This window comes from Parus major, chromosome 1 (assembly GCF_001522545.3).
Source record: "Parus major isolate Abel chromosome 1, Parus_major1.1, whole genome shotgun sequence".
In the NCBI taxonomy this organism is placed as follows: domain Eukaryota; kingdom Metazoa; phylum Chordata; class Aves; order Passeriformes; family Paridae; genus Parus; species Parus major.
In genome coordinates this window covers 69,149,214-69,168,603 of record NC_031768.1, presented here as the reverse complement: position 1 = coordinate 69,168,603, position 19,390 = coordinate 69,149,214, and the positions used below count along the sequence as shown (strand labels likewise).

Sequence of the window (19,390 nt, the reverse complement as noted above, 5' to 3'; positions counted from 1 at the left end):
GGGAATGGAAGAGACCAAGATACTTCAGGCACAGACTGAGAGAAGACATTAACTAGCTTTTGAATATCAAGAGAGTTAAATGCAAGTTTATCTTGTCCAAAACCAATGAGACATGACCTATAATTAAAGATACTGCCTTGTACTTGAACAAAAGTACTGAAGTCCCACGCACAATAAGAACAAAAGCAGATGAGAGAAAAATATATCTCACCAAGCTCTAACAACTTAATTGTGAGCCATAAAATGATGTGTTTGGACAGTTTTCCAGCAATCTGAACTAGAGACTCCCATAGGCTTTCATCACCTGAACATGTTTTTTTCCCCCTACTGTATTTCAAATCCCAGTTTTTCATCCCAGTTAGCCATGATACTTTTTTCTGGTTCTGCTTTCCTATAGAATTAACAATCAGCTGATGATAGCTGTCATTTCAACAAAGCTTGATGGGATAATAGCCTCAGTTCCCACACACTACACAAGAATAAGCAGACGTGTTGGTGAGGTCTAAACAAACACTTCCAGTGTGGTAAAGGCTCAATGTGAGCACAACAGTTTGTCTGTTCTGCCTGGCCAGCTGCTAAAGCACTCATCACGTGCACTCACTGAACCAATTCAGGCATCTGCAGCTATACCATGTTTGCTGCTTCTTAGACAAGAGATAATTTGGGGGCCACAGAAGAAAGTTCACATGCAAATCGAAATTCGCAGATGAAGTTCAGAGAGAATCCTGGAAGGATTCTTAGACAGGAGTCTAAGACGAGAACCAAGTCTGTTAATTCCTTCACTCCTTGACCTCCTTCCCTGCTCTCCTATCATCAGTGTAAAACATAACCCCACATTCAATCAGGCTGGCATCTCTGTGCTGAGTTAATTCACAGCACATATGCAACTAGCAAGCACCAAGATAAAAACCATCTACCGTATTCACCAAAGTCTATTCTAGTCTTAGAAAAAACCAGATCTTTCCTTATTAGACTAAGAATTTATGCCATGTTCTCTATAGAAACAAGACAGCTTCGTACACCTGGTACAGCTGCACAGCTTATCCAACAGAAGGTGACACAAAGAAAAAGCAGGCAGACAAAGCTAGATACTTTCTTCCACATTAAAATACCAGAGCAGCCAAGAGAAACCTCCACAGGTTTTCAAGACAAGTTATTTTTCCCTGGAACAATTCCTACAGGACAATAATTCTTTAACTGCTGTTCAAAAGTGGATTTGGCTATCAGTCAGCCCTTACACACCAATGGCCCAGAAGAGCCATGAAATTTAGAGGTGATGCAGGATGCTAAAAATCTTCCTAGCAGATGGAAGACAGTCTCATGAGTACAAGTACATAATTTTTTATTTTCAACCTGGAAAGAAAATTACTTGGCACTGAGACAGTTCTAAACTAACACTTGTGACTGAACTGAAAAAAAAAAAAAAATTAAAAAAAATTAAAACCTTCAAGACCAGAGCAATGAAACACTTAATGAGAGTTTGTAAGAGATCACACTTACAGACTCAGCTGCAAAAGGGCAAATGTTTAGAGGAAATTAGTTGCCCGACTACAGCACCATCTAACTTCACTAGTTACCTTATGCTAGAACACTTCAGTTTTTCACCACAGTTCACTAAATTGACAGACATCTGCAAATGGCATCCACACCTATCCATCAGATGTAAAAATTAAGATAATATAGATTTTAATAATATAGATTTTTAGATAGAAAGAAGCGGTTTATACATCTCAGCAGCTGACCCAATGCAAAGCTGGAAAGACCCTTCCCTCTACCACTACCCTGGAATCCAGCCCTCCTCTCACCCATATCCTGACAAATAGACCTGGAACATACTCTGCAAACTGTCATAAGCAGTCCTTGCATTCCCAAGCCCTGTGCTAAATCACCACTTGCCAGAGGGTGGCACCCATTGCTCCAGTACAGACAGGCTCTGAAAAGTTATCTTCAGCCTACAGAAGGTATTTCTCATTAGCCAGTGATTTCCCCACTGATTGTCTGAGGGCTGAGCTCACACAATATGCTCAGCCCAACAGTCAGCTGTACAGTGACATCAGTATTTGTCTGCTTAAGTGAACAGCAAAAAGGAAACTGGATACAAAAAGGTTCAGTGTAGAAGACTTCCGAGCTGTCTAGACTAAATGACACTTAAGGAAGCTAGCAAAATCCCTCATGCACCTGCTATGACAGTATATAATTCTTCTATCCCCCCAAGGCAGAAACTACCCAGGGAAGATCAAATAATTAGGTAGCCCCAAAATAAGGGGCCATCTCAAGACTAGGTGAGAAATTCCATCGTACAGCTCATTTGAGATACATCCCTTCTACTGAGTCTATTAAAATATACCAAAGCATCTTTCTCGATGCATACCTAACACAGCAGCAGCCAGAAAGAGCTCAAAGGCATTTTATCTGCAGTCTACCCCTAAACCAGAATGAATACCTGGAGCCAGCAACTGCCATAAGCCATAACTGTAGCCATAAATGAACAAACAGGACACAAAGGAACAGGACAATGCACAAATCTTGGCTGCAAGTCATGTCCAGTGGGAAATCCTTCCAGTGTACACGACTACAAAAGCCAGATAGGAAACCAGGGCACTGTCCTGAGAGAGTCACCTTGCTGGAGGTTAGAGCACAGGAGCCACCTTTAGGCTCCATCACTCTGCAGAACACACAGTGCCACACCAAGTAATCAGAATTCCCTTATGGCATCTGCACCATGCTGCAGTTCTTAAGTACTGCACAGCAAAGCTTTCCTCCACACAAACTGTATATTGCAACTATATTTTAGATGCTCATACTACACTTAACCAGCCCTGTTACAGAAGCCACAATGTCTAAGGAGAGCAATCAGCTGATTTGAGTTTGCGCTTGCCAATGCTCAGACCCCATATTGTGAGACAGCCTGCAGAGAACAAGGGTCATGCTTTTTGGCAAGTGAATTAATTGTCTAATGTCCAGTAAGACACTTCACAGCCACATGATTTCCAAATAAACAATGAACTGACTCTTAAAGACTAGGACCCTTAAGGACTCAACAGCTAGGCTAAGACTACTAATCATTAAGGCTCATGCCAAACTTGAATTTTCAATTAAATCCCATCTCTTACATCCTTTACATAACTAGAATTCCAAACACGTGCAATACTTAAGGCTCATTCCAGAATCACCTTGTAATCCTACAGATTACAGTTAAAAATGGTATAGATGATTCAACACTCCAAGTAGTTTTTCTTTGAAAGAATTTTAATTTCTATCATAACTTGTTACCAAGCATTGTCTCCCATATACAACAGAATATATGAAGCTGCCTTATAGGTAGCTAGAATCCATATCAATGCCATTGCTTCTTTAATCCAATTGTAAGACAAGTGGGCAGAAAGGCGTTGGAGGGAGCTATTTTGATTCCAATTTATCCCCTCTGTGCCTGCATGACACACTCACAGAGCAGACTTAATCACACAAATAGATTTGTTCAGCATTCAATTCCAGACAAGCCTAGAATAGGGCATTTAAGAGGCGTGATATTCAAAGAGCAGACTTACATGATCATTTTCAATGTTTTGCAGCAGTCTTGGGTCATCAAATTCACATGATTCACTGGTGGAAGGAGGTAGCTGGCTGCAGAGCAAAACAAGCATATTCAAACAAGTGGCAACATTGCCAATCTTAGTACTTCATCTATTTTCTTGGGAAGCAAATTTAAAAATCCCAGTAAGACTTCAGTGTCCTTGAAAGCATTGTGAAAAGATCATATGAGTAATGCAGCAAGTGCTGAAAATGAACACCAGCAAGAAAACCAAAGCGGTTATGGTTGACAGTGTATTTCAGACGATTCAAGTGTCAATGCAGCTCCTGGGACAGATGTAGCAACAGCAGTTTTTAAGCATATTTAAGATAAATGGATTTCAGGGCAGCTTGCTCATAAAATAGATGGAAGTTCAATATCCCTAAGTTCCCTCCCTAGACAGAGCATTCTGCTTCAAGCTGACCCCTGGGGGATTTTAAGTCTGAGTACTCCAAGTAAGTACCTAGAAAAAAACCTTTCACAGAACTGAATAGAAAACAAAGGTACAATGAAAGAAAACACAGCAATGAAAGAAACAGCAATATATTGGAAGAAAGGAGGAATCCACAGAAATTACATCTCAGCAGAAGAAACATATCGCTTTATCACCTTCCTAAAACATGATCATCAAAATGAGCTGGACCAGTGGAGAAGCCCAGCTTAGCTCATTACCAAGTGCTTCTCTAACAGCATTCAGTGTTTACCTGTTTATTGGGTGGGAATTCACTTCTTCCCTATATTTGCCATTCAAATCCATGCCAGCCCTCCCTGGCTCTTCCCCTCTTTCCCAATAATCTCAACATGCTTCACTGATACCTGTTTAACACCTCTGGGTCTTCACTCGTTTCTGTGGAATGGGACAGACCCATCATCTCTATTCATTAAAATTCCCAATAAAAAGGAGCAGGAATTTCTGGGCATGATAGGCCTACGTATCAAGCTCCCTCCCAGTTTAATTATTAAAACACAGCATTTTAATAAAGAAGTCCCTTTTCAGGCCTGAATTTAGTGATTGCAAAGAGCAACAATCAGTCTTTAGCTAGGGGTAAGGTTCCTGCTAAGTAGGTTAATTTTAGCTTTTAACTTGACTGTCTGCAATTATAAATAAGCACTGCATTAGCATCCCAGCCACCCCAGCCCTATTCCTCACCCCCTTCACATTTGAAATCTCTAGGCAGAAAAGTAGATCCATCACCACCCACCAGCTGTGCATTAGGCTCCCACTGGAAGACCATTTTTCTCAAACGCATTCCTCCTTTGGGCTTCTTCCAGTCCCAAATTGGAAAGCAGTCTTTATATAGACTGTACTCTATATAAACTCTATATATACTCTGCTATGCAGAACACAAACATCTTGGAATGTATTTACCTGAAGTCTTCTGATGAACGTTCTCTTTCCAACTCAGGAAAGTGACTGAGGAGTAGAAAAAGGAAAAAAGAACATTTATTCCACTTTAGTAACCAAAAAAAATAGGTAGAAGGCGAAGATCAATGAGTCATCCCACAAAAACATATGCTGGAACCATGGGTTCAGCTGTTCATACATTTGAATCAAATTTTCTGCCTTTTGAGATATCTAATTTAGCTAACATGAAATTCAAAGGTTAACTTGCACCGAGATCTTAAGACTACCCGTTTAACATGAAGCAAATACAAAGACTTAGATGACTCAAATGGATCCTTTTGACAGAACAGGATAAAAACAGTAAATAGGTATCCCTCTTGTGCAAGGAGTATTAAGCTTTAGAACTACAACTACACTGTTCTAGAAAATGCTGGTTCTTCTCAAGTCACAAAAATATAACTGATAATTGCTACCCTTGGGCTGCAACTTCTTCCCTCCTGAGAGGCCAGAGCTTATTTAGAACTTCTGGTTTTGTTTAAATCATAATCAGGTAAGTTAGGAAGCAAGTTTCTTTACTTCATATGAAGTACTTCCCAGGTTTGACTTTTACAATTTGTGCTACAGGACAGGAAAATTAAAGCTATTAATTAAGACCACAAAATATGCTAGCATATAAATTGAAGAACAGAATAATCCTTTTCCAGTATGAAATTTTGTACCAGTAGTAAGCGTGCATTAAGCTACAGAGTTTTTAAAAAAGTCATACCTACCCATATGTCACTCCAGCAATACTGCATTTCTTAAAGTTCATGATATTGCATGTTAGAGTACCTGTTTTATCAGAAAACAGGTATTTTACCTGGAAAGGAAAAAACAAGTCCGATTTTCAACTTACATAGTAATAAAACTCAAAGTAGAAAATAGGAAGACTCTCAGAGACATTGCTCAAATGTCACAATATTGGCCAATGCAGGCTTATTACAGCTTGATTTGTCTACCAAATCTACAGAAAAATAATCGGGCAAATTATTTAACTGCATTAATTCTTTACCTCTATATGTGGAAGGGCTCAAACAGTCGGCATCTATTGCCAAGGCTCTAGTGTGGTCACTAGAGATTTACTTGGTTGTACTATTTGGACATTTACCAAATCTTTCAACTGCACTAATCTCAAATAGTGAGGCTGGAAATGAAGACTCTTAGGATTGTTGAAGGATCACTGGAATTTTACACACTGAAAACATTTTTTGCTTCCAAAATCATCAGTAATGTTAGGGGATTTTTTTTTTTCCCCCCTATCTATAAACACAGAATATGCTAGATTAAGTCCAACTGGTATTCTGCAGGCAAACAAAAGCTGTTTCTTCTGATGTCCAGTCATGAGCAGCCCTGAAGTACACAACACACAGCCACAGTCAGCACTGCCCAAAGTAACAATCTCTTTATGGAAACAGTGACTTCAAGGTAGAACTTGGAGGCAGCCCCATCAAAGCAATATGACCTCTTGGAGCATAAGCAGATTCAAAGGAGGTCCCAAAAGACCAAAACTAATAGCCAGGTAATTCCACAGTTGCACCTCTGTACCAGGTAAGACTTTCGTACAGCAACATGTAGGAAGGGATGGTGATAACATGAAAGAGTTAGACAACTTGAAGACCAAAATAATTTGACTAGAGTTAGAAGCAGTTTTCCCCTATTATTGCCATTCTGTTGAAGACAGTGCACTACAGTACTTGTTAAGGTAATCCTTTAGCTATGCACTACACTGCTACTGAAAACAGCATTGGAAAGGGAGCCTTTGCAAGCCAGAACTCAAAGAGGGCACTCCAAATTCTGAGGAATTTTAAGTCATTAATAATTTCACCATGAAACAAAAATATCAAGGGCACCTGTGAACATGTAATTCAATTAAAGAATGAAAAAAAAAAATCAGTCGAGTTACACAGAGTCACTAGTAAGCCACTCCTGAAAATAACATATGGACCACCAACATACATTATGTCACACATTCTTTACTTCAGGTAAAAATAGCACCATAATTTGGAGGTTGATAACTTCACATCAAAGTGATTTAAACAAAAATCAAATTTCAGCATTCATAAGAAAAATGCCAATCATATTAAGCATAATACCCCCCTCCTGAGCAGGGCATTATTATGTATTTTAAATACACAAATGGTGTCTCCAATACTAAACTCATGCCAGTTATGAAGTCTATGTAGTTCAGTTACAGACCTATAACCTTGATGGTCAAGGAAAAAAGCTACCATTTCTCAACAGTACTACAAAATTCCAAAAGCAAGCTCATATTTTCCAGTAAGCTTGTTTTGGGAAGCCCTTCCAATTTGAAGAATTGTTATTTGCAGAATAAGCAAACCTACAACAACTAGAATTTAATATACAGTTACCTTTATCTGAAAGGAAAATAAAAATGCCTGAAGGAGCACAATATCTAAATTAGGAATACAACTATAATTTTTTTTTATTTGTATCTTCTCTGAATTAGTCAGAAACATCAAAAACTAATAATAGTCTAGGCTGTTGGCCTGCTCTTCAGCCAAGTTTAGCCCTGTATATTCTGTTCTGTATAGACAACCAAAATCACAGAGCTATTCTCAAAGGTATTGGAGAGATAAGTTGAGAGTCACCATATGAAATGGTTTCAATTCCCAAATATAAAACTGCCCATATGACATTACATTTAATCCTGTGATATCTCATTATTTCCTTTTAAGACTCAGACTAGAGAAAATAAAAACATCCCATTAACCTGAGCCACAGAGCAACAAAATAAAACTGATTTATACATCTTGTCCAAATCTTGTACATCTTGCTCTCGTACCTTCACTCTTGAGAGAATATATCACACTCATGACACTTAAGAAAATGTTATCTTACCTGCCCAAGTTCCTCATTAAGGTTTGAGGTTCTGGCCATTGCAGGTGTATCTGTTTCAGGGTAATACATATCAATGTCCTAAAATGAGAGCAAAATTAAGATTTACGTTATGAACATTAAACATTAAAATCTCTGTTCTTCTTTTAGTCAGCTCCAACTTGGCTTGACTGTCTTAATGCTACCACCAGGCATTCTGAATGCTTGAGACAGACATCATCCCAGGATGAATATGTGTGCCTCTTTTCCAAAGTATTCCTCCATCCTACATGGGCATGAGAAAAGACAGATTCAACTACAGGTCGTTAATAAACTAAAGGTGTAACAGAAAAAAACCCAAACTTAGTAGAGCAGAAAGAAGTTCATGCATCAGCCATGCTAAACATAGGTGTTCAGCTACAACAATCAGTTGCTCCAGCTACATCCATGACAGAATTTTAGTGTCTCCATGAAATAAACTTCTTCTGTTACTACAAAGAAACAGCTGCACAAACCAAAGCAACTTCTGATACGCATCTCTACTACATTACAAGCAGCTCAGGGAACAGACATATTAAACTTCACTTACACGTGTTTTATAGGAACCTACTACATTACTCTAAATCCAGGGATTAATATATACCAACAAAAGGTATTCCTCTTGGTTTTGTCCAGCTTAATAGCCATCACTACAGAATTTGAAAGACATTTTGAAGTCAAAGGTTCCCTGAACAGAGGAATCACTGTTTGGTTGTGCAAGGCAGCATCAGCTTATTTCCTTACAAAAACATTATGGTCCATTTCAGAGGTGACCTTAAGGCCAGCCTCAGGATGTTAAAAAAAAAAACAAAAAACAAACCCAACACCCCCTCCCCCCAAAAAAATCAAAAACAAACCCCACACCTTCAAACAAGTCTAGTCTTTCCCTCTGCTGTGTCTGAGAGAAGCTATAAGATACCAAAGAGTTTTCAAAAGATAATTAGTGAACGTGTGAGTCAGCAGAGAGACCTCCTTCAACCAAGAGCTGACACTTCCTTCTCATCCTAAAAGCCTTAAATACAAGTCATCATTTGCACAGAGGACTTTCCTGTGACTAGATCTTTTCATTTCCTGTGAAACACAGAACTGGTATAGAATAAATGCTGAGTTTCTCCCTTCCTTTCCCAGAAGTTGCATCAGAAAAGTAACTAGAAAATCTTGCTAAGATGTTAAGTGGGTTTTTATTTTAAATGTCAACATCCAGAACTGAGATACATTCATTCTTGCTACTTACCCAATTTATAAAAAGAGCCTGAGTAAACTTGACAACTTCCAATGTCACCAGAAGGCTGATTGGAATAAGGTTGTTGTACAAGATTATAAACGTCAGCAGATTGTATCCAAAGTTGACAGACAGCATTTCTGTGGATCAAAAGACACATAACATTAGCAGACATATCTGAGTGGTACAGAGGCAATCATCTTTATGCAGTTCACCTAATCAGATTTAGCAAAGCTAAAATAATCAGCTAGTGTGTTGATGCCTAGTGTAAGGGCCATTTTAATATTGATTTCAATAGAAGACAGATAAAACACCCACAGAACCCAATCATTTTCTACCAGGTGAAGGAGGGCAAGGTTGGTGAGGCTATATATAAAAGAACAGAACACTTTCTGAATAATTTTTGTCAGACAGATGGTGAGAAGCACAATATTCCCCATATAACCCAATTTAAACATTTATCTAATGTGTCAACTGCCCAATTAAGAGCCCCCAATGTCACTAGTAATATAATCATCTCTCAGGAAGCGCCTACTTGCCTCAGTGGAGCTAGGAAACAAAAAAATAAACACCAAAATTAGTTCTAAAATCTGACATCATTGTCAGAATTGAGAATTTACTCTTACTAAAGAAATTGATGAGAACAAGCTGACTGTTGAACAGTTGCCGTGTATAAGAATTGAGGCACCCTGCTTAAGCAAAGAAGCTGTTATCAATGGTGACAACACTGGGCAACTTGCCCAAATAAGTCTGCCATCACAACTGGTCCTGAAGGGAAGGGAAAGCATTTATAGACAGCCAGCAGCAATGTCCAAGGCTCAGCAGAGACACAGGATGAAGGCTCCCATTCAAGGTGCTGCCCACAGCTCTTTACAATCAAAGTCTCCACATTTTGTATGCTCTCCACTTCCCTAGAAACTTAGAGAGGCGCTTCATTCAGCACACAGAACACCCAGAACAACGAGGTCAGAGTCCACAAATAAGGGTTTTCAGCATCAGAAGTTAATTAGAAGTCAGGGGAGCAAACTAGGAGGAGAGAGAATCCAGAGAAAATTGCTGAATCCTAATAAAGATCAGTTTGGACAAAAGCACCTGCAAGTGTGAGTACACTCTAATTCCATATCTTTGATAAGTTGACAGAAAGCAGAAGTATGCATGGTATTGGAAGATCTTCCAATACAATTTTTACACAGGTGAGACATTTAACCAAAATTTAACATCTACCTGCCCAACCTGAAAAAGTGTCTTTCCTGTGTGCAGCAGTTACAGAAGGAATAGAAATTGTGCATTCAATTTACAAAAAGGCATCTATACAGACTGTAATGTCATCCTAGTCTATTGCAAGTTGCACCTGTTTTATATTGCAAGTTCAAGAGTTCATTCCATTCATCTTTTCCAGTATTACTTCCGTCATTGGAAGGCACAAATTTAAACTTACTCATGAAAAACAAGGGGGGCAGCAGGCAAGAAATTCTGAAAGTTGCTGACACTGCTACAAGAAGACATTACAACTACCAAAGCCCAGAGTCAAATATGGGGCATTTCCATGCTCTTCCTATGTGATTCTTTTTCATTACTACCACAACTACAATTCTTAAACTGCAGAAGATACACTTGCCATCTGTTTTGCATCATCAGCAGACAAGCCATTTGCAGTTTGTGATAGCTGCTTTAAGATCTGCATCTCAAAATGCTTTTAACACCACATTTTATAGCTAATGCAACCTCCTCAAAAATCTACTGGGGAGCATTTCATTGTTCATCTTCAATAATGAACTAACAAATTTGAGGACTAAGAATGAAATCAAATAAAACCCTTCAAATAATCATGCTAAGAGATCAGTTTTCTCACAACAAAGTAAAAGAAGCCAAGGACAGAAACTTTACCCAATAAATAAGAATTGTGACATTTAGCATTTCGATTTTCTCTAAAAGAGCTGATCAGCATTTCTAACTGAAAAAAATAAAGATAAATCCTTTGCATCTGTACATAAGCATAAAGCTGAAGTCAGCATCAGACTGATACTCCCCACCCTGCAGTCAAATACAGTCAGACACACATAAGGCTGCAGTACATGACCTCTCCTGAGAAAAAAAAATCGGTGTATGATATCTCCACAGAGATGAAAGAAGTGAACACCAGATATCCAAGAGTAACTCTTGCCCTTCTCTTCTGTTTCCACCCTGCTCCTTGGGTGCTAGTCCAGTCATATTTACCTAAACTTTAGAGGCCTCACTGGGAAGTTCACTTATGTCAAGCTTATTCTCAAAAAAAAGAAAATATTAGGTCATCAAAAACTAGCAAGATGTGGGGTTTTGGGGGTTTTTATTTCTTATTTTATGCATTAATTCAGTGAAGATAAGAGCCTGCATGGCCCTACAGTCTGATACATTGCTGGCTCAGTGCCTGCATACTCACTGTTGGAGCCAAGGTACCAGACGACTTCGCCGTGTGTTCTGTTCCATAATAAGGCACCTACAGAACTCACAAGGGCCATTACCAGGAGAATACAGAACAAAACCAGGATCTGCATGTTGGTCACCTTCTCCACATTTGATCTCTTCAGAGGTGCTTTGGTTGAATTCTGAACAGCAGCAGGGAAAAAAAAGAAGAGAAAGAACCTAGCAACAGTTTTTATAAGAAGAAAATGCAGAAGCAAACCCGGTCTTTACTTTCAGAGCCCATTAGAGCACCTGCTGTCCATCCCACTGATGGTCAGCAGCAGTGTTCAACATACACATGCTGCTGGTCTCTCCAGGCACTCCCTGACATTAAGGCAATACAGGACTGTTGTCTTAATCTAATTATCTCCATGATTTTTACTATTTCCTTAGCTGTTAAGCCTCAGTTTTAAATGTAATCCAGCTACCAGATAAATTAAGAGGAAAGTTAGTTCTCCTTACATATTGAACTGCCTTCACTTCAGTGTGTTTGCACATGTGCACATGCAAACTGGAGTACAACAGACCCCTGTATTCCTCAAGGCCACCAGGCCTTAAACAACCGAGTCAAACCATTTCAAAAAATCAAGTCGATGACAAGAATACAGAAAAGATGACCAACTTCCATCAAAACATACCCTTAATCCCCTTAAAACCTTTACCTGCATGAGTTTGGTGTCATGTCCTGTATACACAACAATACCCAAGACCCACTGAGTGTTTCTCAGTTGTGCACCTCTCAGCAAGATCTGGTCTGGACCAACAGGAACTGGGCTGCAAAGGAAGAAGTTCATGGATCTTTCAGTTCTTGGTAACACTTTAAAGAAGGTAGTTTTACTACCAGCCTTACTCCCCAGATAATAATAAAAACAACCACAAACCATAAGAGAAGAATGTAATAGCAATATAATGAGCTTAGGTTGTCCACACAACTGAAGAAAGCACTGAAACCTCTGTAAGTCTAATTCCTGCTAAAGCTAAGTAGGGCAAAGCTGCTCCAGTTACCCAAAACTTGAGAACTTATATGGCAACCATAAATAAGCTTATTCTGCACTTGACCTTTGCTTCTCTCACATCAAGGACAGAGAAGCATTTAACTTGCAGAGAGGCCATCCATTTCAGGCACACTATGTCACATGCACCATTAAACAAGCATTTGAGAAAGCCTGTATTAAACATACGACTTCCAAGTGGGATGCAAGTGATCATCTGCTACTCCAGCACTGAGCTGCCCAAGGAATATACATTTGGTGAAGGGAAATGGTACAGCCAAATAAAGCATGTATGTTCCTACCAACCTCTCATAACCCATGGTTTTGAGTACTAAAAACTACATACTTTTCTCTGAAGAGCTGTAGACATCAAAGTCACACTGACAAAGCCTCCAGGTTCTGGGATCACTTTTCTCTACAAATCTGACTTGGGTGCAACCTTTGGCTCTTGTTGAAAGGTAAAGATTTGCATTTCCTCTGTGTGTCTTGTGTAACAAGACCACCCTAAAAACCCCAATCATTTCCTTGTGTTCTTCTCTTTACATGTACCTTTTAATAAAATACCACCATTAATTACAAAGAAATCAATACTCCATGACAAGCAGAAGGCTTCATAAGAAGAAAGAACTGTGTTATCTTATATTGGCAGATGCTACAATTAATAAATATTGATTGCTACCTCTTCCCCAGCAAAAACATGCATGTGCTCAGAGTTACAGACTAAAAGAAAAGAGGAAACATTTTTCCTAACCAGATGAATTCATGGCTTTGTTGTCAATACCTTTGACCATCTAAGCGCAAGTTTCCAGTGAAGTCATAGAGATGGCGGTTGGGTCCTTCACATTCTATCCTCCCAGACACCTTCATCAACTCTTCCCTGGACTGGAGACTAGCAGTTTGAGACAAACCCTGCACAGAACAATTCAAAGGAGATTCTTGTCAAAAACTCTTATTAGAAGGCAACCTAGGAAAATGGTGCTTCTTTTTAACACCTGCGAAACAGAATGTAATTAAATCTGTGGAGTTTTGTTAGTCAGGGTCCCGTTTTGCTTTGGTGGGTTTTTTTTTTGTTATTGCTCTCTTGGTGTCAGTTTTTGTTATGCTTTGGGGCTTTCTTTTTTAATTTGATATTCAATAACTCTTTCCTGCAAGGAAGTCTCATTATGGACACATATGAATCTACCAACAAGCCTGAAACTCTCTACACAGATACTTACATTACCTACATGATCTCTCTCTAACCAAGACAAAACACACAGTTGGATACGTGCAAGAGGAAGTAGGAGAAAAGCAGTATGAACAGGCCTGGCTTTTTTCTCGAAGTACAGCTGTACTGATGTATTGTGGCTGCTAAATATGGCCATTCTGAAGTGTAATGTCTCTTGAGCCACTGCAGCCAATATGTGCTGATGCTGCTCAAGGTTAGTGATCAGCCTGCCATGCAACTGCAACATAAAGTGTTGGTACTCTAAATCTGAGCACATGCACAGCACCCCACTGCCCTTCTATTAAAAGAGGAATCCATTTTGTGTTTCTTTTGCAAGAATTTGACTGCAGCACTGCAAGCCAGAGCAAGGCCATATTTTTGTATTTTAAGCATGTCCTGAAGCAAATAAAATCTTACAAGAGCTCAAGATCTGACTTACTAGGCTGATCTGGAACAGTAAATCACATTTCCACAAATGTAGTAAAGGAGGAGCAATTGTAGCTTTTTGAAAACAAATTATCTGTTTAAAAATCCTAATCTAAATACGTTTTTTTAAATGAAAGAAGCCAAAGATTCTTAACTATTTCTAAACACTATAATCAACAGTACTACTCTCACAAAACTAGAAAGATCCAAATAAATTATTCTGCTTACCACAAAGAGATAACAAATTAACTTATACACAGAAAGATTCTTTTCAGCTTCTGCCTCTGCATAATGATCATAAAATAGTACTTGTGACAGAAGAAACTGCAACTCTCATCACAAGCATAGCTGATTTTGTTTTTATGTACAGCATTTAAATACCACTAAGTAGACTTCAGCAGAATACATCCAAGGTCTGTTTGATTTGTCGCTGTGGGCTTAAAATACTTGCTTCAAGTTAGTTCCTTACACTTGCACATGATGCATTACTGCTTGGGTTTGTATCTATTGAAAAGGCAAATTACAGCCACTTGGAGAAAGATGCTTTTTAAAAGAACAACAAAAAAAAGGCACTTGTACTGCTGCCATGCAAGCTAGATGCTGCTTCATAACTATAATATTAAATACCTAAAAGAAAAAATAAAAAATATTAAATTTAGTTTGTTTTACCTGTCGTATTTTAAGATTCGTCTCCCCATCAAGATTAGCTGTTTCAATATAGCACATGGCTTGTGGTTCACTGCAAGGAGCATAAGATTTTCAATATTAAAACTTGGTAGTTTTTTGTACACTTTTTGCACTAATATAGCTCACAACAGACTTCTTCAATGCACTGCAGAAGACAGAAAACCATACAGGTGGTATGCAACCATGAAAGCTGAGAGTACATATTTAACAGAGGTGTCTGTGGATATGGTCATACAACAAACTACAGAAAAAGACAAGTCTAAATCAAAGATAAGTAAGAATTTACCAAGTGATAAACTGATAAAATTAGATGCCTGAAGTGGATTATTTTCAATTGCAGTCCATTAAATTGCTTCCAATTGCAGGAGTTATGGATGAAATAGCAAGTATTGAACAGCATAAAAAAGGAATATGTTTGGATGAAGATGGTAATGCTCTCTGCTATTGAATTCTTTCTGTGAACTGAACACACAAAATCACATCTGCAAGGTCACCTTAAAGTTGAGGGCCTATGGGAAGTACATCCAAAGTCACTGATATACAGCTTTTTTTTTCAGCCATAAGAAGGAGGTTTGTTAGGATTGAGGGCTGTAACCTGCAGCTTCCAGATATGTTTCTGCCCTTACCAATAGGGACAAAAATCTTCCTCCTAGAACTGAATTTTCTGTTAGTCAAGCTCTTATCTACATCTAACAGAGGAGCTCTACACAGGTAGCACCTGTGATAAGGAAGGATACTTTTTTTACCAGATCTCTTCCTGACATATCACTCAAGATTCAAAACCTCTGTATGGCACCACCAGAACTATTTTTTCTTACAACTGTCTTCTCAGGCTGCTAAGGAATATCAGTTTCCCATCTGGATTGAAGCAAGTGCTTCTTCAACATAACACTTCTCATACTCTTGATAAATGGCTAGTTTTTTCCCAAGTAACCAATTGCTCTAACAGCAAATGTATTCAATCAGCAGAACAGTCAGTAATAAAGGCTCCTTAGGACAACAGTAATTAAGAAATGGACAGGTACATTTATAACACAGTAAGAAGCTAGATTATTCTCTCCAATTAATACTGCTTTGAAAAGAAAAAAGGTTGAGTCTATTCTTTGTCTCCTCCTACACATGCAATTTGAATCTGAACCCAAGAAAGACTGATTAGAGTCCAGCTTTATTCCAGTTTTACCTCTGTCAAACACCTTATCTACTACAACTGAAGTAGTTAGCTCAGGAGGGAGACCTTTTTCCATACAATTCCTCTAATTTCCACAGAAATTGTATGAACTGCAGAAATGAGAAATGTGGACACATTTCCATGCAAAGTTGTGTTTGAATTAAAATATTTTTCCTTCATATTAATTCATTCTTTATTTAAAATTTGATATCACCTTTTTGCTGTACAGGAAAAGAGAGTCAAGTGAAAACAACTGTCAATTTTACCTCTGACAACCACCTCAGACACAGAAAATCAACACATACAAGCAAAAGAACCCACCCTCCTTCAGAACATGCAGAGCTTTCTGGTGAACTGAGGACACTTAGTATTGACATTTAAAGGAATCATGGGAATAATAACATTTATAAAGCAGAACTGCCACAGAAATTGCTATTTATTTCAAGCAAAGCTTCTCCCAAATCAACATGCTTTGGGTTAAATTCTCTAATTATTATGTGGTTATCAATGACAGCAGATTAGTAGAATAATGTAGAACAAAAAGCTGGCCCACACAGTTAAGAAATAAGTCAGAAGGGGTTTTTAGTATAATACATTAGAGAAGTTCTTAAGTAAAATATCCTTCAGTGCTGAAACAGAAAATTATTGACGTCCAAGTTCAGCCTAACTGAATATTAAGTTGACGAACACTTATTTAAGGTTTTGTGTTTTAAAAAACACAGCACTGTACACCATGGAACAAAGGTACCTTTTTCCTTCATCATGTGCTAATTCAAAAAGACTAAGCTTCTGCATATAGCTTAGAAAAAAAAAATGAAACCTCCCAGAAACAGCACAGACAAGAAGAATGGAGCAGAAAATGCAGGAGCTTGAGAAACAAGTTCTCTAAAAAGTTGAGTCATGTAAGAACTGCGGCCTAGAGACCAGAGCAATCTGTAATCAGTGTTGAAAAGCACAAATTCCAGCAGGGAATTACAGAGGTGTCGTAAGGTTTGGCTATTAGAAGCATGTTTAAGAACGGGAGCTGTGCTGTTGTCTCTTGTTTAAATCTCACCTGTCTAAGTAAACTGTGGTCTTGATTCAGCCTCAATTTGTTCTACATGATCTAGAACCTAGACCAGCCGTCAAGTACCACTCAAAAGCTTTTAGGAACTATGAGACCTCAACAAATGAGAGGGCTGGGCAACCACCAACCATATGAAATTTAACAAAGGCAAGTGCTGGATTCTCCACCTGGGATGAGGCAAGCCTGGATGTGTGTACAGACTGGAGAATGGGATGAGGGAGAGCAGTCCCACAAAAAAGGACCTGGGGGTCCTGGTCGATGGCAAGTTCAACGTGAGTCAGCAGTTTGCTGGCAGCCAGGAGGGCCAGGTGTGTCCTGAGGGGCATCAGGATGTTGTCCCATATTTGAAACTAAACCAAGCAGGATTCAACAGGTAACTGTTGCTACCATGCTAGAGATGGGCCATACATGTGCTGTATCCAAGAGAAGCAGTGAACAAATGAAGTTCAAAAGCTCTTTTGTTGTTTGATGCCAACAGAGCTAGCCTTTTGGATTAACTAATTGAAAGAGAAATCTTCCTGGGGGAGCACAGGAAATTTGCTGAATACTCAGGGGAATTAATTGGAAGAAAATTTAAGCTTCCTTATTTAAGTGGAGGGATTCTTGGAAGGCCATAGAAGCACTGACTGCACAAAGCTCGTGTTAAGGACCTTCAGTCTTCCAACAAACTCATCAATACAGAGAATTATGTACCTGCAATCCATAAAGTGAATCTGCAAACTCCTCATTTTAGAAGAGCCTATCTACAGTGATATATGAATCAATGCCTAGTAAAGCCATGTTTTGTCATTGTTGAAATTTGATTTTAGATGTGGAATAGAATTAGTGCTATCTGATGTCTGGTTTTATTAATAGCAAATACAGAGATTCAAGTCCTCTGCACCTCAGTTCATCAGACACATCACCTCCACACCCATTCAGGATACCTGGTAGATATTATGATCATGTCTGCTGGAAGATGTTGCCCATTGGTGACCTTCACAATATCGCCTACAGCTACCTGTGGTGGTCAGGAGTACAGTAGCATGGAAGAGAAAAACAAACAGTTCGCTTGTCTGGAATGTTAGTTTGTTATTTTCTTTCACCCAGTCAGAAGAACAGCATCATGCACAGAACAGCTAGAGACAGTGTTTCTGAAAGTCAGAGTACTTTTCACTGCATGTTTGGAAATAACAAAGCCTTCCTTTTTCTCAATGCAAAGTAAACAATTCTACAGAGAAAAAAGATAGATGTACTCAATATGAAATTGTGAACTTCTGTGGCTTATATTTAATAAAAATTACTTTTTTCTATAATTCTGCCATTATCCAATTTCAGGGGTTTTCTTTAGTCTTTTTTCCCTAGTAAAAAACTTTTCTTTAAACTTTTCCTTCATTAAGTAGCAAGAGTTTTCTTCTATTCCTTATCTACATTATTTACCTACCCAATCATCATTATAATTTTCCCTTAATTCTCCTTAGATGCACTGCTTGTACTAGTCACTAGCAAGTAGTATCATTTCTATGGACTCAATATAATCCTGTCCTTCCCTGACTGAGATATGCAGAATTCTGGATTCTGGAATACTTTGTCTCCTCCTACACAGGCCCAAGATTTTCCAGCACCTTGAGTTAGTCACACATGCATGGGACTTTCATTCTAAAAAGAGTCAAGTTTCACTCTTGAAACAGTAAACCAGGTTTGCCTGATAAGCGTGAGTCTGCTTAAATGCCAATGCACCACCGAAAGTCTGAAATGGGCTTAAAATACTTTTAAGATATTAATTTATAAAAATGGAAACAGATGGTACGTTTGAACAAGCAGATTCATTAGTTTTACTCAGATACCACTAAAAATAAATTCCCTACCACTTTCAGCACAAGAAAAAAGAAAAAAAAAAAAGGTCAGAAGTCTGCCTTAAAGTGATCAAGGTGGATAATAGAGAACTGTTACTCCTCCTTAACAATAAATGCAAGCCTGGACAACATGCAGTTACAGACACAGGTCAATTTAAGAAGTGCCTAAGGGTATAAAAAAACCCAGATTCCAGACTCAACCTTAATCTTTCAATTCACTGTCCTTTCTACAAAAATAGGACTTGGAACAGCATAAACAGGAACCAATGTTAGAATCCCTGGCAATATTCAGCTTCTACTACAGCCTAACACTTCCGCAGGATTGCTTTTAGGTGTCTTGAGACTGATCTCATTCCTCAGAGGTTTTAAAAGGGTGTACTTCTTCCTCAATTACTAGATAAGAAAGCTAATTTTATCCTTTAAAAGGCATTAAGAGCCACAACTAGATCGATACATCCTAAGGCATTTCAGCAACTTCCAGGTCTTAGAAATAAAGCTCACCAGACCCTGGCCAAG

At 38.6% G+C, this 19,390-nt stretch overlaps 1 protein-coding gene across 2 annotated transcripts in view; it reads right to left on the bottom strand.

The window, feature by feature from the left end:
- Nucleotides 1-19,390, bottom strand: part of ATP8A2 (ATPase phospholipid transporting 8A2) — a 311,266-nt gene that overhangs the window by 238,063 nt on the left and 53,813 nt on the right. The window contains exons 7-16 of one of the 2 annotated variants that reach the window (XM_015640721.1): nt 17,966-18,039; nt 14,788-14,857; nt 13,267-13,394; nt 12,156-12,267; nt 11,471-11,636; nt 9,064-9,191; nt 7,815-7,892; nt 5,687-5,775; nt 4,941-4,985; nt 3,549-3,624 (exon numbers count right to left, since the gene is read on the bottom strand). In XM_015640721.1, coding sequence (XP_015496207.1) covers nt 3,549-3,624; nt 4,941-4,985; nt 5,687-5,775; nt 7,815-7,892; nt 9,064-9,191; nt 11,471-11,636; nt 12,156-12,267; nt 13,267-13,394; nt 14,788-14,857; nt 17,966-18,039 — 966 coding nt within the window. The remainder of the gene's footprint in view (nt 1-3,548; nt 3,625-4,940; nt 4,986-5,686; nt 5,776-7,814; nt 7,893-9,063; nt 9,192-11,470; nt 11,637-12,155; nt 12,268-13,266; nt 13,395-14,787; nt 14,858-17,965; nt 18,040-19,390) is intronic. The other variant, XM_015640731.1, reaches the window with a different exon arrangement.